General features: G+C 44.8%; 2 protein-coding genes across 4 annotated transcripts in view; one reads left to right on the top strand and one right to left on the bottom strand.

Annotated features, from left to right (window-relative positions):
- NOTCH4 (notch receptor 4) overlaps window positions 1-10,106 on the top strand; it is a 76,722-nt gene extending 66,616 nt beyond the window's left edge. The window contains exons 23-26 of one of the 3 annotated variants that reach the window (XM_058171640.1): window positions 3,941-4,182; window positions 5,599-5,746; window positions 6,817-6,914; window positions 8,548-10,105. In XM_058171640.1, the coding sequence (XP_058027623.1) occupies window positions 3,941-4,182; window positions 5,599-5,746; window positions 6,817-6,914; window positions 8,548-8,895 (836 nt within the window). In that variant the 3' untranslated portion in view covers window positions 8,896-10,105. Of the gene's footprint in view, window positions 1-3,940; window positions 4,183-5,598; window positions 5,747-6,816; window positions 6,915-8,547 lie in introns of all 3 variants that reach the window. The other 2 variants (XM_058171641.1, XM_058171643.1) reach the window with 2 other exon arrangements.
- Window positions 10,107-11,789: 1,683 nt separating this feature from the next.
- LOC131192511 (vesicle-trafficking protein SEC22b-B-like) lies at window positions 11,790-24,301 on the bottom strand. Its single transcript, XM_058171717.1, has 5 exons — window positions 24,141-24,301; window positions 22,391-22,500; window positions 19,621-19,781; window positions 14,424-14,570; window positions 11,790-12,328 (listed from the first exon to the last, which is right to left on the bottom strand). Exons 1-5 carry the CDS (start codon window positions 24,213-24,215, stop codon window positions 12,171-12,173), a joined length of 651 nt encoding a protein of 216 aa, XP_058027700.1. The 5' UTR covers window positions 24,216-24,301; the 3' UTR covers window positions 11,790-12,170.
- Between the last annotated feature and the right edge of the window lie 1,356 nt (window positions 24,302-25,657).

Consider the following 25,657-nt stretch of genomic DNA (forward strand, 5'->3'; position numbering starts at 1 on the left):
TGTTGATGGGAGTGGTATTGGAGGTCCTGTGGTTGGGCTCTTGCTGTTGGCTTGTTTGCCAATTCAACAATTCATACTGTAGCTACCGGTTCACCCAGCACTGGAAATGTGAGTGCGTGCACGCTGTCCACACATACATGTGACGTCAAAAACACAACGATACAGGATGGGATTGCGCCTGTGCAGGTGGGTGGGCAAGTCGCTGCTACCAGTTCGCCCGAACCAGTCCGAACTGGCTGAATACCACCTCTGTCCAAGAAGTAACCAATACCCCAACCAAGGAACTTTCTGGCTGGAGAATTCTGGGAGTTGAAGTCCACACATCTCAAAATTGTCAAGGTTGAGACATTGTCAAGGAGAGAAGCAAGCTGGAGTTAAAGAGAAACTTCCTAATAGAGGACAATTAACCAGTGGAATAGTTTGCGTCCAGTACTTGTAGGTATGGGGAGGATGGGGAGGAACAGGCTCAAGCTCAATCCCTCCAAGACGGAGTGGCTGTGGATGCCGGCACCCCGATACAGTCAGCTGCAACCGCAGCTGACTGTTGGGGGTGAGTTATTGGCCCCAAAGGAGGGAGTGCGCAACTTGGGTGTTCTCCTGGATGCACGGCTGTCGCTTGAAGATCATGTGGCGGCCGTCTCCAGGAGAGCCTTTCACCAGGTTCGCCTGGTTCGCCAGTTGCGCCCCTTCCTTGATCGGGATGCCCTATGCACAGTCACTCATGCTCTTGTTACCTCCCGCCTGGATTATTGCAATGCTCTCTACATGGGGCTCCCCTTGAGATGCACTCGGAGGCTTCAGTTGGTCCAGAATGCAGCTGCGCGGGTGATAGAGGGAGTCTCACGTAGCTCCCATGTGACACCTCTCCTGCGCAGACTGCACTGGCTTCCTGTTGCCTTTCGGGTGCATTTCAAGGTTTTGGTTACCACCTTTAAAGCGCTCCATGGCTTGGGACCTGGGTACTTACGGGACCGCCTGCTGTTACCTCATGCCTCCCACCGACCCGTACGCTCCCATAGAGAGGGCCTTCTCAGGGTGCCGTCCGCCAGACAATGTCGGCTGGCGGCCCCCAGGGGAAGATCCTTCTCTGTGGGGGCCCCTACTCTTTGGAATGAACTTCCCCCTGGTTTACGACAAATACCTGACCTTCGGACTTTTCGCCGCGAACTGAAAACATATTTGTTTGTTCGTGCGGGGCTTTCTTAATTGTTTAGTTTATAATTTTAAATTTTTAGTTTTAACTGGGGTTTTTAGATGTTAATTATTTTAATTTCGGCCACACTGTGTAATAAGTTTTTTAATTTATTTTTTAATTGTATATTGTCTCTTTTTATCTTGGCTGTACACCGCCCTGAGTCCTTCGGGAGAAGGGCGGTTTATAAATCTAATAAAATAAATAAATAAATAAAATAAATACTTCATCACTGGAGATTTTTAAGAAGAGACTGGACAGCCACCAGTCTGAAATGGCATATGGCCTCTTGCTTGAGCAGAAGGTTGGACTAGGAGACCTCCAAGGTCCCTTCCAGCTCTATTCTGATTGATTGATTGATTGATTGACTGACTGATTGACACTGCTCTAACCCTTTTGTGATCCAACCTACTGGGCAAACTCAGGGAATTCAGGAACCAAAGGAAAAATTGTGCAACCTGAGCAAATATTCAGCATGCCAAAGGTTAGGGCAGCTTTGGCTGATGGTGTGGTAACAAGCCAGCATTTCAGCTATGATTTTATACATCCGAGAATTTTTCATTGTCCTGCTTAGTAGCCAAGGAAGAAGAACGTCGATTTGCTTCCCCCTCCCAAAAACCCAACTCGTGTTTACATTTGAATTATTTTCTTTGTCTTTACAATATAGTATATCGAACAGGGGTAAGATCTATAAAACAGGATCGCTTAGTTCAATTAGATGAGATCAGATCATATTGTTCTTGCCTAGAGGCCTTGGGTTTGTTTCTTTGTGGGTGTTTAGAATGGGTGGATCTCAGACTGCATTTTGTTGTTTTTTGTTGCTGCTGGCAAAGCTCAGGAAATTGGCAGCCGCTGCGTTGCATAGTTTTCAAGAACAAATTGCTAAGCATGTATACTTCGAATAGCCAGACTAGCAAATGATTTTGTTCACTCCCCAGACTAAGTAACAATGCAATTAGAATTTGGCTTAGAGCCACATGTGAAGCAAACTGTTGTGGTTTGTAATTTAGGGATTCTGGCTGAACTTTACATGGAAATGCCTCGTTAAGGATACAGATAATCCTTGATTTACAACCGCAGAATAGATTTTATTGCTAAGCAAGGTGTTTGTTAAATGAGTCACACCCAATTTTACGACATTTTTTTTGCCTGTTGTTGTCAAACAAATCACTGCGGTTGTTAAAGTGAATCATGCAGCTGTTCAACGAATCTGGCTTCCCCTCATTGATTTTGCTTGTCGGGAGCCTGCTTTCCCCTATTTCTACAGTAACCATATTTGGTTGGCGAAAATAAAGGACAAACCTGAAAAATGGGCAAATCTGAAAGCGGTTCGTAAGGATAAAAGTAAAAAAAAATATTAACGTTTATGTTTATAATTTTGCTTTAAAAAGAAAAATTTAAGAGCAAAACCAAGAAGTTACAGCAGCACTGAATAAAGTGACTTATGACCATTTTTCACACTTAACAACCGTTGCAGCATCCCATGGCCCCATGATCAAAATTTAGACACTTGGCAATTGACTCATATTTATGACATGGTTGCAGCATCCTGACGTCACGTGAACACCTTTTGCAAACTTCTGACAAGCAAAGTCAATGGGGAAGCCGGATTCACTTAAACAACTGTGTTTTACTACCTTAAGGATGGCACTGATTCACTTAACAGCTGTGGCAAGAAATGTTGTAAAATGGGGCGAAACTCACTTAACAAACATTTCACTTGGGAATGAAAACTTTGGGCTCAAATGTAAGAGACAAGAGACAAGGGAAAGTATGAGAAAGAAAAGAATAATATAGCAGAGGGAAACTCAGATATCTGTTGTTATACCCTATAACAATAGAATCAAATCATGTTACCCCTAGTCCTTCTTTTCATTAAACTAGAAATATCCAATTCCAGCAACTGTTCTTTATATATTTATATATCATCATCATCATCATCATCATCACAACAACAACAGAGTTGGAAGGGACCTTGGAGGTCTTCTAGTCCAACCCCCTGCCCAGGCAGGAAACCCTACACCATTTCAGACAAACGGATATCCAACATTTTCTTTAAAATTTCCAGTGTTGGAGCATTCACAACTTCTGCAGGCAAGTCGTTCCACTTATTGACTGTTCTGTCAGGAAATTTTTCCTTAGTTCTAAGTTGCTTCTCTCCTTGATTAGTTTCCACCCATTGCTTCTTGTTCTACCCTCAGGTGCTTTGGAGAATAGTTTGACTCCCTCTTCTCTGTGGCAACCCCTGAGATATTGGAACATTGCTATCATGTCTCCCCTAGTCCTTCTTTTTGTTAAAGTAGACATATCGAGTTCCTGCAACCGTTCTTCATATGTTTTAGCCTCCAGGCCCCTAATCATCTTTGTTGCTCTTCTCTCCACTCTTTCTGGAGTCTCAACATCTTTTCTACAGTGTGGCGACCAAAACTGAATGCAATATTCCAAGTGTGGCCTTACCAAGGCATTATAAAGTGGTATTAATGCTTCACATGATCTTGAGTCTATCCCTCTGTTTATGCAGCCCAGAACTGTGTTGGCTTTTTGGCAGCTTCTGCACATGGCTAGCTCATATCTAAATGGTTGTCCACTAGGACTCCAAGATCCCTCTCACAGGTACTACTATTGAGAGGTCAGAATCAGGATGCTTTCTGTCCAAAATCATTCAAAGCTGGCTAAAGATTGTAAACCGAGCTAAAATAGCCAATCCTAGCTTCAGGTATGCTTCATGTATGCTCTTTATGCTTCCAGTTTGTGGCCTGACTCCACCAATGTCCTTGGCTTGTTCTACTGGGTTGAAGGTGGAGAGTTCTTGGACAGACAAGCAAATGGAGAACTTCGGAGAAACCCCTCTCCACTTAGCAGCTCGATACTCTCGCGCAGATGCTGCCCGCAGACTCCTGACAGTTGGAGCCGATGTTAATGCCCGGGACCAGTGGGGACGGACCCCCTTGCATAGTGCGATAGCAGCCGATGCTTTGGGGGTATTCCAGGTCAGAAAAAGAGAAAATAGGATTACTATAGTATGGAACAGAACAATTGAGGGCAAAAGAAGAAGTGGGCAGCAGAGAATGAGGTGGCTGGATGGAGTCACTGAAGCCTAAATGGACTCTGGGCAGGGGTGGGCTCCTGGGGGTGCAGGCAACCCTCTAGCCAAGGATTGCCAGGGTTTGGCAAACCCACAAATGCCACCCCTGGCTAGCCCTGCCCACCCCGATCCACCCCTCCCAGGAGTCTCCACACTGCCTGTTCATCATTCCAGGTATGCGCAGGGGCTGCGCAGAGGGTCTGGGACGGCAAAAAAAGGGCCTATTACATGTTCTGAAAGTTCAGAAACAGGCCTGTTTCCAGCCTCTGGAGAGCCTCCAGACCCTGGGAGAAGCTGTTTTCACCCTCTCGGAGGCTCGAGGAGAGCCTCCAGAGCCTGGGGAGGGCAAAAAATGCCCGCACCCTGCCATGGTGCAGGTGGCCAAGTAGGCCACGCCCGCCATGGCCACACCCACCCAGCAATGGGGCAGCGAACCCGTTGCTAAAGGATCTGAAGCCCACCCTTGACTCCGGGGGATGGTAAAGGACAGGAAGGCCTGGAGGAACGTTGTCCATGAAGTCGCAATGGGTCGGACACAACTTTGCAACTAACCACAGCAACAGTATGGAACAGAAAGACACTTGGTCAGGATTTCCAGATTCTGTTGTTATCTATACAGATAGTCCTTGACTTAACAAACAGTCACTGACTGAAATTGCAGTGGAACCCCCAAAGGGGGGGGGAACCAGGTCATAAGTACCCCCAGAAGGTACTTATCACCTGGTTCTGAAGTTCTGATGACTTATGACCAGTCCTCATATTTACAACAGCTTCTCCATCATCACCTGATCAAAATTCAAGCGCTTGGCAACTGGCACGTACTTACGACAGTTGCAACATACCAGGAACATATGATCACCACTTCTGACCTTCCCAGCCAGCTTCTGACAATAAGAGAATAACAGAGTTGGAAGGGACCTTGGAGGTCTTCTAGTCCAACCCCCTGCTCAAGCAGAAGACTCTGCATAAAGTCAATGGGAGAAGCTGGATTTGCTTAATGGCTCCGTGATTCACTTAACAACTGCAATAATTCGCTTTAACAAGCATGGCAAAATGGTCACAAAGTTGGGTACGATTCACTTAACAACCGTCTGACATAGCAATGGAAAATCTGGCCACCACTGGCGGTCGTAAGTCAAGGACTACCTGTAATTTGATTTCCCACGTAGAATAAATGCCAAAGTGAATAATTTGCTGAAAATTTCACTAAGAGATTAGCTCCTCCTGAGGTAAGATGATTTAGCAGCAAAACTTCAGCCCTCAAACATTGTATTTTGCTCTTTGCGCTTGTGTCTCCTGATGGTGAAATGGCCTCCATCAGATCCTTCTCCGGCAGAGACAGACAGAACTGGATGCTTCGGCAGATGATGGCACAACCCCTCTCATTCTCGCCACACGGCTTGGGGTCGAAAATATGGTGGAAGAGCTGGTGGCCAACCACGCGGACATCCATGCCGTAGATAAGAGAGGTGAGGTTCACGGCTGGCTGAGTTATAAGCTGAGGTAGTGCTAATAACAACTCATCCAGGGAACTGTGGTAGAAAAGACCAAGTGATTGCAATTCTGAGATCTGTACATTTTTGACAAAGAAAGGGAAATAAACTTGGAAGAAGTACCAGAGAAAGGAGGGGGCTATTGATGCCAAAGTCGGCCCTGAAAACGGCATGAAAAACCGCCAAAAAAACAGACACAAAAATGGTATGAAAAATGGCCAAAAAACAGGCCGTTTTCAGGCTAGTTTTCTGGCCAAAATCAGCCTGAAAATTGGCCTGAAAATGGCCCCCAAAAAGACCTGTTTTGGGGCATTTTCCGGGCTGATTTGAGGTCTTTTTTTCAGGCCGTTTTCAGGCTATTTTTCTGGCTGTTTTCAGGCCTTTTTTCTGGCTGTTTTCAGTCCAATTTTCAGGTCAACTTTGGCCAGGAAAATGGCCTGATTTTTGGCTGTTTTTTGGGTGATTTTGGCTGGAAAAATGGCCTGAAAATGTCCCAAAAGATGGCTGAAAATGGGCTGAAAAACAGGCGGGGCAGAGCCAGCCTGTGGTCTGATTTTCCAGTTCTTCAAACCGTGCAGAATCGGAACAACCAGTTTGGGTGAACCGGTCCGAACCGCCAGCAGCCCACTTCTGGATATCAGGTTGAGAAAGATCAGTCTGGGGGTGGGCACCATTTCCCATTATCTACTTATTATACATTAGAATCCAGGACAGGATTCTAATCTTTCTCAGAATTCCCTAAAGGAGTGGAAGGAAAAATTCAGAGATGGTTTGCCCACCATTATTGAATCAAGTCCAATGTCTACCAAGATTCTCAATTATCCAGGTCACGGTTGTCCCAAAGGTGCTTTTTCATGAGTCAACTGGACTTTCTGAAGAGCTGAAGGAGCTTCTTGGATGACAACCGAAACGTCTTCAAAGAAAAAAAATAGAAAGTCCAGTTGCCTTTTGAAAAAAACACCTTTGGGTGAATGAAGTCCAGTTTCCCACCCACCATCCTAGACTCAAATTCTTTCCTTCACGCCTGGATTTCTCCTGTCTCACAGGGAAGAGTGCTCTCCATTGGGCTGCAGCAGTCAACAATGTCCAGGCCGCCCTCATTCTGCTCAGAAATGGAGCTGACAAGGACCTACTAGATAATCAGGTAATGTGCATTTGATTTCTTTTGCTGGATCCTTCTCTAGAAGGTTACCAACTTGTGAAGATGCCAAACGGATTCCCCAAGGATTAGAATATAAAGAAAGTTGCCTTCCACCAAAATATACTATTTAACGTTCTTCAAACTAATCCATCTAAGTGTCAGGGTTCCAAGTAACAACCCCAACGAAAGAAGATTCTGAGGCTGTCAAGATCCTTCTGTATCTTCAGCCTATCTTCCGGAGTGTTGGCTATGCCTGCTAGCTTGGTGTGGTCTGCAAATTTGATGAGTTCCGCATCTATCCCCTCGTCCAAATCATTGATGAAGATGTTGAAGAGTACTGGGCCTAAAACAGAGCCTTGGAGTACTCCACTGCATACTTCCCTCCATATGGATGTAGTTCCATTGAGGACTACACGTTGAGTGCGGTTGGTCAGCCAGTTATGAATCCATCTGGTGATGATGTTGCCTAACCCACATTTTTCTACTTTATCTAGTAATAGGTTATGGTTTACTTTATCAAATGCCTTACTGAAATCCAAGTAAATTATATCAACAGCATTCCTCTGGTCCACTAATTTTGTCACTTTGTCAAAGAATGCAATCAGATTAGTCTGGCATGATCTGTTTTTGACAAACTCATGTTGGCTTTTGGTTATTACTTTGTTTGCTTCTAGGTGTTTGCTGATTCGTTGCTTGATTATCTGTCCCAGAATCTTCCCTGATATTGAGGTCAGGCTGATAGGTCGGAAGTTTCCTGGATCTATTTTTTTCCTTTTTTGAAGATGGAAACTACATCAGCTCTTTTCCAGTCCTCTGGCAGTTCCCTGGTGCTCTAGGGTAGGATAGGGTAGGGTAGGAAAGGATAGAATGGAATAGAATAGAATAGAATAGAATAGAATAGAATAGAATAGAATAGAATAGAATAGAATAGAATAGAATAGAATAGAATAGAATCGAATCTGGAAGGGAACTTTGAGGTATTCTAGTCCAACCCCCTGCTCAGGCAGGGGAACCTATACCATTTCAGATAAATGACTATCTAGTCTCTTCTTAAACATCTAGTGATGAAGTGCCCACAATTTCTGGAGGCAAGCTATTACACTGGTTAATTGTCCTTACTGTTACTCCTTAATTCCAGGTTGCTTCTCTCCTTGGTTAGTTTCCATCCATTGTTTCTTGTTTCCTGCCCTCTGCTGCTTTGGAGAACAATTTGACCCAGGGGTAAAATCCAACAGGTTCTGGAGAACCAGTAGTGGAAATTTTGAGCAGTTCAGTGAACTGGTAGCAGAAATTTTGAGTAGTTTGGAGAACTGGCAAATACCACCTCTGGCTGGCCCCAGAGTGGGATGGGGATTTTGCAATATCCTTCCCCCAGAAGTGGGGTGGGAATGGAGATTTTGCAATATCCTTCCTCAGGAGTGGGGAGGGAATGGAGATTTTGCAGTATCCTTCCCCTGCCACGCCCATCAAGCCACACCACGCCCACCAAGCCACTCCCACAGAACCGGTAGTAAAAAAAAAATTGGATTTCACCACTGATTTGACCCCTTCTTCTTTGTGGCAGCCCCTCAAATACTGGAAAACTGCTATCGTGTCACCCCTAATTCTTCTTTGTCCCATTTCACTCCGTCTGCAGGCCCAGACCCCTCTGTTCCTGGCTGCCCGGGAGGGAAGCTATCAAGTGGCATGTCTACTTCTGCAACATGGTGCCAAGCAGAACCTCCGGAACCATACGGGCCGCCTCCCCAAAGACGTGGCAATTGAGCGTTTGCACCACGATATCCTCTCCCTCCTGGACAGATCCTGCCTTCCTCCTGGGAGTGGCCAGCTTTCACCACACAGGCCCCGCCCACAGCCTTCATCCAAATTGCACAGATGGCCGCACCCAACCAATCCTTCCCACCTAACTCCCGTTCCAGAGAACGAGGGACCTTTTAAGGACGCTACCCCATCGGAAGAGGCTGTGGGGCAGACAGTGGAGTGAATCCTCACCCCCTGCGTGAGGACACTGTGGGTCAGCAATGGAGCTGGAAGGGAACTTTGGCCAAGGACATAAGCTTTCCCCAGTGACATTTGCAGGATTGGTGGAATATCCAAGAGCAGCGTGGAGAAATGAAGAAATGCCAGCAGTGACCTCAAAAAGCTCCAGGTGTTTCTGCCATCCCACGTGTGATGCAACGTGACTTGGATCCTACTGTCATCTTACAAAATCTGAAGCCTATAGAGGGCCAGGTCATCCCACCTTGGTAGATCTTCCCCAGAACATCTTCCAGATGTGTTGGACTTCCAACTCTCAGAATTCGGGCCGGTAGTCCTAGCAGCAGGATTTCAGCTCATACGTCAAGGAGAATGGAAAGTATATCCATTGACTCGAGAGGAAGTCTCTTCAAACTCATTGAGATTTACTAGGTGGCGTTCTTACAGCTGTCTTCAGAGTTGGTCTCTTTGCAGGGAAGGATTGAATAACCTGGCAATTTAAGCTGCTGAGAATTCTAGAGGTTGAAGTCCAACATTATACGGAAGTTGGAAAAAGCAGGTGTGGATAATCTCAAATTAGGTTTCATCAAACCTTCCACTCCATTTTTTCCCCTGTTTTGTTCATTCCACTGTGTCAGTGTTTTCCAATTCAGCTCACCTTCCACTGAGAACGTCTCTAAAGAATGAAATGCTGTTACCGATTATTATACTCGTTGTGCAAAAGGCTACAGACATGAAGTAAAGTTAAAAACTTCCCCCAAACTGAATTCAGTTCCTGGCTATTTCATTTGTAGACAAGATTCCTTAGGTGGATGTTTTCACCTTAGGTGGGAGTTTTCACCTGTTTTCACAGTAATAACTACACCATCTCCTGGTTTGCAACCCAGGTTGTCAACTTTTTTGCAAACCAAGAGGTCGACCTGACTAGGTGGCTGAGACACTGAGCTTGTCAATCAGAAAGGTCGGTGGTCCGAATCCCTAGTACAGGTCTCCTGTGTTAGCAGGGGATTGGACTAGATGACCTCCAAGGTCCCTTCCAACTCTGTTACTCTTACTTCCTTGCAAGCGAACCAGACAGACAGCAAATGCATTTGAGATGTCATATTTGAGATGCTACACTAGACGGATTATCAGCAAGAAAAATTAGGTCATACTCCTGCTATATACGGCTTTAGTTAGACCTCAAGCGTCTAGTTCTGAAGACCTCACTTAACAAAAGATATTGATAAGACTGAGGAAGTCCAGAGATGGGCCACAAACATGGTGGAAGGTCTGAGGAACAAAACCTATCAGGAGAGGTTAGAGGAACTGAATGCGTTCAGCCTGGAGGACAGGAGGGAAACGGGTAGGGACATAATGAAAACCTTTAAATATACTAAGGGTGTGAATGAGGTTCTAGTCCAGGCGTCTCCAACCTTGCAACTTGTGGACTTCAACTCCCAGAATTCCTCAGCCAGCTTCGCTTCCCTGGCTGAGGAATTCTGGGAGTTGAAGTCCACAAGTCTTAAAGTTGCCAGAGTTGGAGACCCCTGTTCTAAAAGGTAGTATTTTCAATATTAACCCATAAATCAAGAACACGGGGACATGACCTCAAACTGACAGGAGGGAAGTTCAAAAGTAATGTTAGAAAGGATAACTTCACAGAAAGAATAGTGGAAGCTTGGAACTAACTTCCAGCGGAGGTAGTGCGTCAATCATCAGTAACTGAGTTTAAATGTGCTTGGGATAAACACATGTCTTATCATCCGAAAAAAATACAATAATAAAAACGAAAATAAAAATAAGTAAAATATTTTTAAAAAATCAATTAAAAACAATAAGCTAAAAAGGAAACAAAAAACCAAACAAACTCAAAACGTTACCCTGTGGTAAGATGAGCAGCCATCTTACCACAGGGTACCTCTTCGATAAATTTAATACATAAAATTTAATATTTAATTTAATAACTAAAAATAATATATAAACAAAAGGGCAGGCTTGATGGACTACTAGGTCTTTTTCTGCCCTCAGTTTTTCTGGTTTCGATGTTTCCCTGGGTAGATATTGGGGGGATTAAGGGAGGGAAATTTCACATCCAGCTGTAGGGTCGTAAACTCAGCAAAGGGGTGAAATGCTCCTGGTTCGGACTGGATCGGGTGATCCGGTAGCGATGGGGGCAGGTAATTCGGAGAACCGGTAGCAAAAATCCCTGTCCCCCCACCCTGCCCACCCAATTGTCAAAGCAAGGCGATTGGCTGCTGCAATCAGTTGCATCAGCTAGCAACTCAATCTGCCTGCCTGCAATCCATCTCATCAGTGAGCAACTCAATCTACCTGCCTTGTCCCTTCAATTGGATAAGTAACTGGGGGGGGGGGCTTTAAAAAATAGTTAATTGGGGTTTTTTTTAGGAGTTTTATATTTTTTTTTAGACATAGCAATTTAAAGTTAAGGAAGTTTTAAATTTAGCTGCTTTTATCTAAAAATATAAATAAAATAAAAATAAAAAAATATTTGTGCAGCTTTGTGAGATTTGGTGTGTTTCTGTAGTGTTTCACTCTAACTACACAAACACACAAAATCTCACAAAGCTGTATGTGGCATTTTGTGTGTATATGTGAATCAGCGGTGTTGTGTTGTGTGTCTGTAAAGTGTGAAATTTGGTTTTTGAGCTTTTTGTGGCTATGAGGTTCCTGCTTGTTGCAGGGGCCATTTTGGGTGAAGTGCAGCTGTTTTTATATTGTGTGTGAGTCAGTTGTGTTGTGTGTGTGTAAAGTGTGAAAGTTGGTTTTTGGTACCTCTTATTATGTATTTGTTTATTATTTTTATTATTATTGGCCACGCCCACCCGGTCACCTGACCACCAAGCCACACCCACCAATTAAGCCACGACCACAGAACCTATAGGGAAAATTTTTAGATTTCACCCCTGGCCCAGCATGCTGATAGTAACACAGACTTGTAGTATGTTAAAAAAACACACACAAAAGCTACAGATTTATTGCAGCAGGAGCCAATGACACAATCAACCTGCTAGCCGTTGACAAATGCTGTAAGAGCTTTGTTGAAAGAAAAGCTGAGCTATGAAAAGCCACAAATCTCTCCTCACTTTTTCCCCATTATAAATAGTCGTAGGTCCACTCGGCATCTTGCAGCTGCCGTTGTAAGGCCAACCATGCAAATGGGGGTGATGCCAAAAACAGGAACATCATCCCGAGGGGCAAACTTTGGGGTATTTCCATGTTTCTCCTCAAAGCAAAAGCCCAAGTCACACGGGGCTTTGGAAACAAGAGGGAGATATTGGGTCACACCAGCCACCAGAAGCGGACGTAGAGCAGAAGCACCATGAAGATGAGGCCGGTGGCGGCAGCTTTGGCGTAAGCGGAGCGGCTGTTGAGGAGCTTGGCATCATGGCGGTATTTCTTAGAGAGGGTTGACAGGTTGCTGGCTTTGGAGTCCAGAGCTGAAGAAGGAGAGAAGGCAAAGAAAACACAATTGCCTCAGTTGTCTTTCTATTCAGCCTTGCCAGGAAAAGCTGCTGTGGGTTCCCCACATCTTGGGGAGGGAGGAGAAGGGGGGTTAGCAAGGCTCAGAAAGAGGGCCCTTCAGGAGCAGAATCAGCCATTTTGAATAGTCTCCCCAGACAGATTAGATCAGTGGTGGGTTTCTACTGGTTTGCCCCGGATTGGGCAAACCAGGAGTGGCAGCGTCGGGAGGCTCCACCCACCTGCCCGGACGTCATCATGGATGCTCTGCGCATGCGCATGCTCCCGGTTCCAAACCGGTAGCAAAGGTAACTGGATTAGGTGGCCTCTTTTTTATAGTAAATTTTATTCAAAATGACAATTAAATAACAATTAAAAAGATAAAAACTACTGTGGGCAGTCCTCGACTTACAACAATTCATTTAGTGACCAAAGTTACAACGGACTGAAAAACGGCAGTGACGTTTACAACTGCGGCAGGAAAAGTCCTAAAAATGCAGCAAAACTCACTTAAACATTTCACTTAGCAAGATAAATTTTGGGCTCAATTATTATTGGAACTCGAGGACTACCTGTACAAACTAAAAAATATATGAAAGATTTAAAAGAATAGTCAGTGCAGTAAAGAAAAAGTAGAAAAGAAAAAAAGAATATATAGATAGTCCTCGACTTACAACCATTAGTTTAGTGTCCATTCGAAGTTACAACGGCAATGAAGTGACATGACTCTTTTTTACACTGCTGACCGTTGCAACTTCCCAGTAGTCACATGATCAAAATTTTGAAAGTTGGCCACTGGTTCATATTTATGACTGCAACGGTCATAAATATGAACCAGTGGCCAACTTTCAAAATTTTGATCATGTGACTACTGGGAAGTCTCCCTAGGGTCATGTAATCCTCTTTTATGACCTTCTAATAAACAAAGCCGCCGTGACTTTGGGGCCGTGGTAGCTCAGGCTGGTAAGAAGCCTGTTATTAGAACACAGCAGCCTGCAATTACTGCAGGTTCAAGCCCGGCCCAAGGTTGACTCGGCCTTCCATCCTTTATAAGGTAGGTAAAATGAGGACCCAGATTGTTGGGGGGGCATTAAGTTGACTTTGTAAATATACAAATAGAATGAGACTATTGCCTTATACACTGTAAGCCGCCCTGAGTCTTCGGAGAAGGGCGGGATATAAATGTAAATTAAAAAAAAAAAGCCAATGGGGAAGCCAGATTTGCTTAACAACCGTGGCACTAACTTAACTCTACTGATTCACTTCACAGCTGTGTCAAGAAAGGTTGTAAAATGGGGTAACATTCTCTTAACAACTGTCTTGCTTAGCAACAGAAATTTGGGGCTCAATTGTGGTTGTAAGCAGAGGTGGGCTGCTAGGGGTTCGGGAGAACCTCTAGCTAAGATTCTGTGCAGTTCGGAGAACCCCCAAATCCCACTCCTGGCTGTCCTCACCCATCCCTCTCCTCTCCTCCCAGGAGTCCCCAAGCGGCCTGTTTTGGATGCAGGTGAGTGGAGTGGAGGCTTGGGGAGGATGAAAAATGGGCCTACCAGAACTTTGGAAACGGGCCTGTGTAGGCTCAAAAAGAGCCCCCGGAGCCCAGGGAGGGTAAAAACGCCTCCCCCCATGGCCGCAGTGCAGGAGGCCGACTAGGCCATGCCCACCCAGCAACCAGGCAGAGAAAATTTTTGAAGCCCACCCCTGGTCGTAAATGAAGGATACCTGTAGTAAAGAAAAAGGAAATATATAAAGAAGTGACTTCCTAAGAGAGGATGAATTCATAATCGCTGCGGGAATAGGATTCCGGCTCCTGAGTTGTGAAAGAACTTGGAAAAGTATAAAGGGACTTTGCAAGACATCTTGGCCACCTTCCATTTACTATAAAAGCCACAATACAGGTAGTCGTCAACATACAATCATAACTGAGCTTGCAATTGTAGTTGTAGGTCATTGTGGTTTTAACTTGAGGTACCCATGTGAACGAAAATAATTTTCTGGCCTTTTCCGCAGCAATTGTTAAGGAAATGCAGAGATGGCTAAGCGAACCCATTCATGTAGGTCTCCATCCTGTACCTGATAAGGTCTCCCCTCTTTGGAGGACTTCTTCAATGTTGGTCACCATGATCTTCTGAACGTCCTGGAGCTCCGTGTTGATATTGCTTAGATGGCGTTTTGACCAAGTGTCTAAGTAGGATTTCTTCAGCTTCTGGATGTAAATGTCTAGTAAGGAAAAATAAGGCCATCCATATCTTTGCATTGCAAGTATTTTCTTCCATCTACATCAACCTTCGACAACCAGATACCCCGAACGTTTCCCAACTCACCATGGCACATGAGATTCCTTAACTCAGCCGTGACTCAACTTTGCATTCCTCTCACTGCAAAGAGCAATGGTTCTCATTTTATTCGTTAGACTTTTAAACTTTTAAAATGTTACTAACAATGTTAGTAATGGAAATGCCCTCAACAACAACAATATAAATTAAAAGAGTTAAAACTGTTTAAACCAGGGGTCACCAACCTTTTGGATCTCAGGGACCACTAAATTTATAATTTTAAATCCCGTGGACCACTAATATGATCTGCCTAATGACCGGCTGGGTGGGCGTGGCAAGGTGGTCATATGACTGGGTGGGTGTGGCCAGCCCAATGTCATTCACATCGAGGGGCACCTTGCCAGCCTCTACTCGCTACTCCATGCCTGCCTGCCTGCCCGCCCGCCCGGGCTCCTTAGGGCCCCAACAAGAAGCAGTTGTTGGAGCTAAGCAGCCACCATGAGAACGAGTTGGCAAAACAGCTCAGTTCAAATTGGACTGAGCGAGAAGGAGGCTCAGCAGAAGCACCTAACTGAGGACTAGGAGCATAGGCTTTCCAAACAGAGGGAAGACCTGCAGGAGTGCAAGGACAGGTACCGGCACCTGGCGGCTCAGTGGGCTGAGATGGTCAGGCAGTTCCAGCCCATGAGGCAGTCCCACTGGAACAAGGCCCTCCGAATCTTCACACCAGCGGTACTTCTCTCCAGCCTTCACACAAAGCCCTACACCAGGAGGCCGAAGCAGACCCCAAGTCAGAATTTTTGACCCCCTCTGACCCACATAAAAAGATCCCGAAGGGGGAGACTCTCTGCAGCAACATAAATATTCATTGCACATATCCGTCCCGGGGGCCATAGTTTGAGGACCCCTGATTTAGGGCAATATTAAAAAATGCAAATAATTTTTCTGAGGACCACCAAAATTTTCTCAGGGACCACCAGTGGTCCACGGACCACCAGTTGGTGACCACTGGTTTAAACCATTCAAACAGAAGAGCATGTCTACAGCCCAGGATTGAACTGTGGAATTCTTGATGTTTTCTGAGTTTGGTGGTTTGCTTGCAGACATGTCATTTACCCAGCAAGGGGCCGGTTTAGCTCTGCCTGGTAAGGCCTGTTATTAAGAACACAAAGCCTGCAATTACTGCAGGTTCGAGCCCGGCCCAAGGTTGACTCAGCCTTCCATCCTTTATAAGGTAGGTAAAATGAGGACCCAGATTGTTGGGGGGGCAATAAGTTGACTTTGTAAATATATACAAATAGAATGAGACTATTGCCCTATACATTGTAAGCTAATTTAATTAGTTAATTAAAGAAACTCTAGTGGAACATCGTTTTGGAAAGCCAGCAAGATGAGTAGGTTTACTATGTTCAATATTTCAATTGTAAGATCAGATAATTAATATCAGTGTCATGAATGCTGTTGTAAATCTTGATGGTTATTGCATCAAGATTTTTGTACTCAGACGACACATTGCTTAAGGGAAGATGGAATGTTTATATTAAAAAATAAAAATTAATTTTTAAAAAATGACAGCCCAGGTGGTGAAAAAACCTGGGAAGAAGCATTACAGAACATTTAAAGAAATCTTCAATAAAAACCAGAGTGGGAAGTTGCAGTTTCCGAGTTTATATATTCCTTCCAAATGAGCCTTTAAGATCCCTGACTGAAGTGTGCATAGCTCTTCCCTTCCTTGGTCTTATCCGATAGCCTGAAAGTTTGGCATGTCCTGCATTTATGGCGGAGTTTGGATTTCAACTGGTCCAGAATGCGGCTGCGCGGGTGATAGAGGGAGCACCTTGTGGCTCCCGTGTAACACCCCTCCTGCGTAATCTGCACTGGCTCCCAGTGGTCTTCCGGGTTCACTTCAAGGTACTTGTTATCACCTTTAAAACGCTCCATGGCCTAGGGCCGGGATATTTACGGGACCGCCTACTGCCACCATTAGCCTCTCACCGACCAGTGCGCTCTCACAGAGAGGGCCTCCTCCGGATACCATCAGCTAAACAATGTCGGCTGGCGACTTCCAGGGGGAGGGCCTTCTCTGTGGGGGCCCCTACCCTCTGGAACGAGCTCCCTCTGGGGCTTCGTCAACTCCCCGATCTCAGGTCCTTCCGCTGCGAGCTGAAGACGTTGCTGTTTCGAAGAGCAGGACTAGCTTGAACGTAGTTTTAAATTGGGGTTTTTAAATCAGGGGTTTAAATGGGTTTTAAATTTGTATTTAAAAGTTTTAAGGCATCAACTGAATTTAATTGTCTATTCTTTTTGCTGTTTTATATGTATTATATGTTTTCTGTTGTTTTATTGGCTGTGAACCACCCTGAGTCCTTCGGGAGATGGGCGGTATACAAATATAATAAATAATAAATAATAATAATAATAACTCCCAGAATCCCCCCAAGCAGCATAGCCAACCATAAGGCATCAGAGTTGGGAAGACGGCTACTTTGAGTACCCTGACAAGGTCTCAACATAGTGGGCAGGATCTATGTTAGATACCAATGGCACTGCGTTTCTGTTGAATGTCCCACTGAAATCAATGGGCAAATGGCAATATTGATCCCATTGATTACAAGGGAAACACAGTGCAAGCAACTTCATCTGGCCCAACAGTGAAATCTGAACTGGTTTGCTACCAGTTGGTTGGCTGTTCATGCGCGCTCTGTGTGCGCATGCACAATTTGCACCAAACATGGACTGTGCGCGCATGCACAATACACACCAAAAGGAGGCTTGGAAAGTTAAGTAGAACAGAGACAGGGGGGAATCAGCTGTGGTGCACAATCTTGGGAACCTTTTAAAAAAAAATTTTAAAGCATTTTTTACTACCGGTTCAGGCGAATAGGTAATAAAAAATGCTTTCAAAAAGTTTTAAAAGGCTTGGATGATCACAGCTGTGCCATGCGATTGTCCAAGCCTTTTTTAAAAACTTTTTAAAAGCATTTTTTACTACCTATTTGCCCAAACCAGTAGTAAAAAAATGCTTCAAAGGCAACTGCACTTTTGGGTTGTTTTTTTCCTTGAAAACGTTTCACTTCTCATTCAAGAAGCTTCTTCAGTTATCTGTAGAACTGAAGAAGATTTTGGATGACAAGCAAAATGTTTCTCAGGAAAAAAGCAAGGAAGTCTAGTTGCCTTTTGGAAAAGCACCTTTGGGATATTTGGAAACAGTAGGTGTCCATGGAGATTCTCCATCTTGCCCAAAACTGCTTTTCCAAAAGGCAACTGCACTTTTGGGTTGTTTTTTTCCTTGAAAACGTTTCACTTCTCATTCAAGAAGCTTCTTCAGTTATCTGTAGAACTGAAGAAGATTTTGGATGACAAGCAAAATGTTTCTCAGGAAAAAAGCAAGGAAGTCTAGTTGCCTTTTGGAAAAGCACCTTTGGGACAATCATGACCTGGATGACTGAGAATCTCTACAGCAGAGGACTTCAAACTTGGCAACTTTAAGACTTGTGCACTTCAACTCCCAGAATCCCCCCAAGCAGCATAGCCAACCATAGGGCATCAGAGTTGGGAAGACGGCTACTTTGAGTACCCTGGCAAGGTCTCAACATAGTGGACAGAATCTGTGTTAGATACCAATGGCACTGCGTTTCTGTTGAATGTCCCACTGAAATCAATGGGCAAATGGCAATATTGATCCCACTGATTGCAAGGGAAACACAGTGCAAGCAACTTCATCTGGCCCAATGGTGAAATCTGAACTGGTTTGCTATCAGTTGGTTGGCTGTTCATGCGCGCTCTGTGTGCGCATGCACAATTTGCACCAAACATGGACTGTGCGCATGCACAGTTTGCACAAAACATGCTATGCGCGCATGCACAATACACACCAAAAGGAGGCTTGGGAAGTTAAACAGAATAGTGGAGGGGGGGAATCAGCTGTGGCGCGCAATTTTGGGAAGCTTTTTAAAAAAAATTTTAAAAGGCTTGGATGATCACAGCTGTGCCATGCGATTGTCCAAGCCTTTTTAAAACTTTTAAAAGCATTTTTACTACCGGTTCGGGGAACCAGTAGTATTTTTTACTACCAGTTCAGGCGAACCGGCCCAAACTGGTAGCATTTCACCCCTGGTCTGGCCCTAGTCTTTTAGCCTGTCAAAGCAACTCATGCTTAAACATGGATTTGTTGATTTATGCAGCATGTATTCATGGTCACGATATTCCTCCGGAGGTCATATGGTACATTTTTCCCACCACAAACCCTCCCCCCTCTTTTATCCTTACACAATCCTAACAAGTTGATAAAGATGAGGAATAAGAATTGGGAAGAATTGGGTGGATTTACCTGCTCATCCACACGCCCTTTCCAGAAAACCAGATCAACTTGCAGCCTGTTACTGTAGGCAGCCTTCACTCTTTCGGGTCAGAGGCCCCCAAACATTTGGGCACCAGAGACCAGTTCCATAGACAGAGGTTTTTCTGCGGATTGGAGGAGGTGTGGTTTCATGTGCAGCCTGCATCCCATGAATGGGGCTTTGCTTGTTTGCGTGGCCCGATTATTGGCATGCCCCGGATGAGTGCCAGTTCGCAGAAAAGAGGTTGGGGACTCCTGATCTAGGCAACTGGTGGTCTACCCAAGATCCTGTCCATCTAATTTTCATGACTCTACACACTGTTTCCCTGCTCTTCTGCCCTGCCAACAACTGGAATTCAGAGACAAAAATAAACAGGAAAGACTGGTTACAAATTATTCTGGGCCTAGAGCAGGGGTCTCCAACCTTGGCAATTTTAAGACTTGTGGACTTCAACTCCCAGAGTTCCTCAGCCAGACTATTCACAATAACTTAATAAAAAGGCGTTTTTGTCGGGACAAGGAGTCTGATTCGTGGTTTGGGGAAGCCTAGGTCAGAACAGAATGGAGACAGACAACCTGAGGCCCAGGGATGCCATGTTGCAGTCCTCTTTATGATGGGATTCCTTGTCAGAAATCTATTCACCTTTATACTTACCAAACTCAATGAAGGCGTAAGGCCGGGACACGGATGAGATTTTCTTTCCGTAAAGTTCCCAGAATTCCGTTTGCAGCTCTTCCAGATAGGAGAAGGCCAACTTCTTTGAATAGTTAGCTTCGCAGAGTGTCAGGTAACAAATCCCCTGGCTGATCAGGTAACTGTAGGGGCAAATGCAGCAGAAATTAAGGGAAACGAGAAGAAGATTTGAGAAGTAAATCTGCACATAGGTTTGGAAACAGTAGGTGTCCATGGAGATTCTCCATCTTGCACCAAAACTGCTTTTCCAAAAGGCAACTGCACTTTTGGGTTGTTTTTTTTTCCCCTTGAAAACGTTTCACTTCTCATTCAAGAAGCTTCTTCAGTTATCTGTAGAACTGAAGAAGATTTTTGGATGACAAGCAAAATGTTTCTCAGGAAAAAAAGCAAGGAAGTCTAGTTGCCTTTTGGAAAAGCACCTTTGGGATATTTGGAAACAGTGATTTACAATAATTTGTATCAGCTTCCCTGTGCACATGCTGTACACATCTGTAAATGATTTGTGGGTACATCACCACCATATCTCAGGGTGTGTCATAATTCTCGTTATTGATGTCCCATCCCTTTTGGACAAGCACCATTGTGTCACACATTATTATTTCACACATGTTACACATACCTCTGGGGCTTTTAGTTTGATGGTACCAAACATCCATGGTGATGTCTATATCTCCTACATTTCTTGGTTTAAGTATCCCTTTACAAAATTTGGCAGCAAATTTGTCAGACGGTCATAAAAGCAGGTGTTCTCATCCATCATAAAGTACCAGGCCAAAAGACTTGATTGTCTAACCATTTTTACTTTTTTTTTAAAAAACTCCCAAGTATATTAAATTGTCATAACTGTGTACTTTAAAACCTTGGAAAATGAAGGAAACATTTTCCTGGCACTGAAGTCTGATTGTGTGTGATTGGACACAGAAGGAATTTATTCCACCTTTTTTTATAACTCAAAGCAGTGATGATTTCTAATGCTCCTTCCACCTCCTATTTTCTCCACAATAACTTTGTGAAGTGGGTGGGGCTGAGAGTCACCCAGCCAGCTTTCATGCCTAAGGGACTAGAACTCACAGTCTCCTAGTTGCTAGCCTAGTGCCTTAACTATTAAAGCATACTAGCCCGCCTGAGTGGGTGGCTCAGGGGGCTAGGACGTTGAGCTTGTCGATCGAAGGTCGGCAGCTCAGCGGTTCGAATCCCTAGTGCTGCCGTGTAACCGGGGTGAGCACCCGTTACTTGTCCCAGCTTCTGCCAACCTAGCAGTTTCGAAAGCATGTAAAAATGCAAGTAGAAAAAATAGGGACCACCTTTGGTGGGAAGATAACAGCGTTCCGTGCGCCTTTGGTGTTGAGTCACGCTGGCCAAATGCATGGAGACGTCTTCGGACAGTGCTGGCTCTTCGGCTTTGAAACAGAGATGAGCACACCCCCTAGAGTCGGCAACGACTAGACTAGCACGTATGTGCGAGGGGAACCTTTACCTTAGCCCGCCCAGCCATATTACACACCGCTGCCCTCAATTGACCCTCAGTGCTTTATACTAAATCAGTTCAAAACCATCCAAAAAAATATTTGGGATGAATAAACTTAAATGGGTGAATCTGTTGTTTCTTTACCATAGATATTGTTAAGTGTTAAATTTGTACCCTATGACTATCATTAAGTGTTGTACCTTATGATTCTTGATGAACGTATCTTTTCTTTTATGTACACTGAGAGCATAGGAACCAAGACAAATTCCTTGTGTGTCCAATCACACTTGGCCAATAAAACATTCTATTCTATTCTATTCTATTCTATTCTATTCTTTTCTATTCTATTCAAACAAGGAGGCTTCAATCAACAAGCTAATTTAGAACCACCCACGTCATTGAATCATGGCTTGAAATTGGATTAATTTCCTGACTTGTGCTAAACTTCAATTTCTCAGTTTAAACAACTATGAATCTATAGCTGGTAGATTTTTCATACCAAGGATCTGTGTGAACACCGAAGTTGGCACATCTGATGTTCAGTTTAATTAAGATCTGATTACTCAATCAAGTCATTTAGGGTGAAAATATGATCACAGTCCCCTATGTGTTTCATCACTGTAATTTTTTAAGCTAGAACAACAGTTGCAGGAACTGGGAATGTCTACTCTAGTTTAACAAACAGAAGGATTAGGAATGACATGACAGCGGTCAATATTTGAGGGGTTGCCACAAAGAAGAGGGGGCCAATCTATCCTCCAAAGGACCTTAAGACGGAACAAGAAGCAATGGATGGAAACTTATGAAGGAGGGAACTAACCTAGAACTAAGGGGAAATTTCTTGACAGGAAAAACAATTAACCAGTGAAACGCCTTGCCTCCAGAAGTTGTGGGTGCTTCATCATTGGCGGTTTTTAAGAAGAGACTGGATAGTCATTTGTCTGAAACGGTATAGGGTCTCCTACTTCAGCAGTGGGTTGGGCTAGAAGACCTCTAAGATCCCTTCCAACTTTGTTATTCTGTTATAAAGCATTTGACAGGCAAAAAGGCTGACCAGGTTCCAGAAGTAACTAAATATTGGTGTGCGTTTATAATCTGGCAATGAGTTTCCTCATTTTTATTTTTTGATAATTCAAGTCCTAGGCCATTGCAAGAAATTTCAAGGTGATGGAATAGGCGCATTCCTCAGTGGCTTCACCATGTGGCATGCAAATTGAATCAATCTTTTTCTTCTCCACTTCACTATGAATCAGAAAAACTTACTGAAAAGTCATCGTTCCAGCCTGCAATGAGCATCGATTTGGCGAATGATCCCCAAGTTTTCGGAAAAGCTGTTTGGCTTGATTGTGATATTCTTGAAAATTCCGATTTGACTTCAGGTAAGGGGGAGAAAAAAAAGTTTGTCATTCAAAAAAGCCAGTGTAGAAATTGTGATCCCTCACAACTTCAGACAGAAGCAGGTCGGAGAATTCTACCATAATTTCACCTAACCTAAGTGATGGAGGGCAAAATTGCAAACTCTGCTCTTGCAGTACAGGTAGTCCTCGACTTACAAACAGTTCGTTTAGTGACTGTTCAAAGTTTTCAGTTATATTGAAAAAAGTGACCTTTGACCGTTTTTTCACCCTTTTACAACCATTGCAGCATCCTCTTAGTCACGTGATCAAAATTCAGCTGCTTGGTCATGTGATTTCCCCCTTTTTGTGATCTCCCGACAAGCAAAATCAACAGGGAAGCCAGATTCCCTTAACAACCGTGTTGCCACCTTAACTGCACTGATTTGCTGAACTGGAGCAAGAACAGTCATAAAACGGGGCAAATTCATATAACCAATGTCTCACTTAAGAACAGAAATTATGGGCTCAATTGCGGTTGTACATTAAGGACTACCTGCATTTAGACACCCTAGTCGTAAGCCGAGGACTTCCTGCATTTAGCCAGGAAGAGCAAAGGCCCTCTTTGCTTGGTCCTAAGAGAAATCTAAGCCAAGAAAACATGCCAGGAATAAATAAAATACCTTTTGCTGTTCTCCTGTATTCCCCCAACTCTGTTTAAGTGAGGGCGAAGGATAAACCCCCAAATTAATAGTAACAGAGTTGGAAGGGACCTTGGAGGTCAGCTAGTCCAGTGGTCTGCAACCTTAAATACTCAAAGAGCCATTTGGACCCGTTTCCATTTTAGCAAACCTTCCTTATAAAATTAATCCTCTTATATTTCCATGTTTCTAACTTCTGTTTTTATTGACTAGTCATTGATAAAATGAGTCCCAGTATTCAGTTTCTTCCTTTTCCTTAATTTTAACTGTTAGTCTATCCCAAGGGTCTGCAACCTGAAACACTCAAAGAGCCATTTGGACCCGTTTCCCACAGAAAAGGAAACACTGGGAGCCACAAAACCCTTCCCGTGCCTGACTATTTCTTGAGCGGCCACAAAACTAGCATATGTAGTTGAATTAAAACGTCGTGTTTTCTTCTGAAACTCCTTTTCTTTTCTTGGATTTATCCACTGTTGGCCTATCGGAGGTCGCAAAGCTCAATAAATTGCCCGTGAGTGTCGCACATTAGCGGTTGTGACGCCTATTTTGAGTCACGGGGAACCACAGCAGAGGGGTGAAGGAGCCACATGCGGCTCCAGAGCCGCAGGTTGCTGACCCCTAAGCTAGTCCAACAATTGCCAGCAAATAAAATAGCAGGGAGGAGGAGGAGGAGGGAAGGGGGGAAAAGGGTCCAGATATCTAAATAAAACCAAGCGCAGACTCATAAAGCCGCCTTTACTCGCTTCAGAATGAGCATTAGAAACCAAATTTTAAAAACCGTGGGAGAAACCCCATCCATTCTTTCCAATCACAAACTGTCACCTGTCGAATGTCTTAAAACAAGGGAGCCTTAAGCCAATCGCAGGTGCGCTCCAGAACAACCGAGGCGGCTGAGCAATTGGGGAAGGGACGGGGGGGGCTAGAGCCGCGGTGGGGGTGCAGGACCCCCCCCTCTTCTCTCCCCACCCCCCAACTTACCTGCTCCGTTTCTTGCATGGAGGCAGCCAAAAGCAGCCCGTCTTGGACCCGGCTGATCATGGTGAGCAGAACCATGCTGGCAGGAGGGGAAAAAAGAGGGCGAGAGGGGGGGGAAAAAGAGGGCCAAGGGCGGGGGGGCAGCGTCCCGGGTCGTGTCCCCACCCCACCCCGCCGCCAGCTCCTCTCTCCCTTGCTGAAGTCTTGCAGCCGGGACTTGAGTCTCCCGCTGACGTGGCTGATCCGGCCGGTGTGTGTGGGGGGGAGGTTGGGGAAAAAAGGGGCGGAGCGAGACAGGCGAGAAGTTTTTACTTTTTGCAAAGTTGCCGGGGCGCGTTGTGTGAGTGCGTGTCGTCGGAAAAGCGGGATAGTAAAAGTTTTCCCCTGCCCGATCCTCAACCTCTCCGCTTCGGCCGAGCCCTCTCGGGAGGATGCCTCGGTGGTGGTGAAGGAGAACTGGGGGGAAACACACGGCCCTTGCGCTTTGAGGGCTGGAGTGGCATTGTGTGTGTGTGTGTGGTGTTGTTGTTTTTTAATCGCGCGCGGAAGTTTTGCTCGTGGATCTTGGGAGTGTGTGTGGAGTGGGGGGGGCAGGGAGCCGCGATTTATTCGCAACACAATTTGTACGTCGCTTGGTCGCCCGTCAGAATTCGAGCCGTAGAACGAAACCTTCGCCTCAACGTTTTTAAAAAAAGGGAAAGACACAGAACGTTCCGATTGTGACGTCACAATCCCACTTGTCGAACGTTCTCAAACCCCCCCCCCCTCAAAGAGGGCAGAAAGAGAGCCACGTTGTTGTAATCCACACACACACACACACACACACACACGATAAGATCCCGAAGGGGAACACACGACACGTCAAACCCGGGTTGACTGCTAAAGAAATGTATCAGCTCTGCTGCTTTCTTCAAAAGCTTCCTTAGCTTGTCAAAACAAGGCGAAGACCGACAGATTTTAACCTTTCTGATCGTGTATCAAGAATATCGTCAAGAAATTAAATGTTTGGTGCTGTGGGAAGCAGAAGAATGAAATTTGGGAGGGGGGGAATATTAAAAAAGGCAAAATATTATATCCAGTGGTGGGTTTCAAATTTTTTACTACCGGTTCTGTGGGCGTGGCTTGGTGGGTGTGGCATGGCTCGGTGGGCGTGATTTGGTGGGGCGTGGCAGGGGAAGGGTACTGTAAAATCTCCATTCCCTCCCCACTCCAGGGGAAAGTTATTGCAAAATCCTCATTTTCTCCGGATCAGCTGGGACTCGGGAGGCAGAGAATAGATGTGTGTGGGGCCAGTCAGAATTTTTACTACCAGTTCTCAGAACTACTCAAATTTTCCGCTACCGGTTCTCCACAACTGGTCAGAACCTGCTGAAACCCACCTCTGATTATATCTCCCCAAAGGGAGAAATGGAGAAACATGCTCTTAAAGGCAGAAAGCAGCCCCCACAGCAGATGCCAGCACTTAAGAGAGAAAGAGCTGATTGAAAGAGGAAGACAACTATCTAGATGGCTCTATTCAT

The sequence above is a fragment of the Ahaetulla prasina genome, chromosome 2 (assembly GCF_028640845.1).
Source record: "Ahaetulla prasina isolate Xishuangbanna chromosome 2, ASM2864084v1, whole genome shotgun sequence".
NCBI lineage: Eukaryota > Metazoa > Chordata > Lepidosauria > Squamata > Colubridae > Ahaetulla > Ahaetulla prasina.

Coding starts and splice junctions, on each gene's coding strand:
- LOC131192511 (XM_058171717.1), bottom strand. CDS start 24,215: ATGGTTCTGCTCACCATGATCAGCCGGGTCCAAGACGGGCTGCTTTTG. Junction 22,501..24,140: donor CCATGCAAGAAACGGAGCAG/GTAAGTTGGGGG, acceptor CCTTACCTGAAG/TCAAATCGGAATTTTCAAGA. Junction 14,571..19,620: donor TTACGCCTTCATTGAGTTTG/GTAAGTATAAAG, acceptor TTTCCTTACTAG/ACATTTACATCCAGAAGCTG.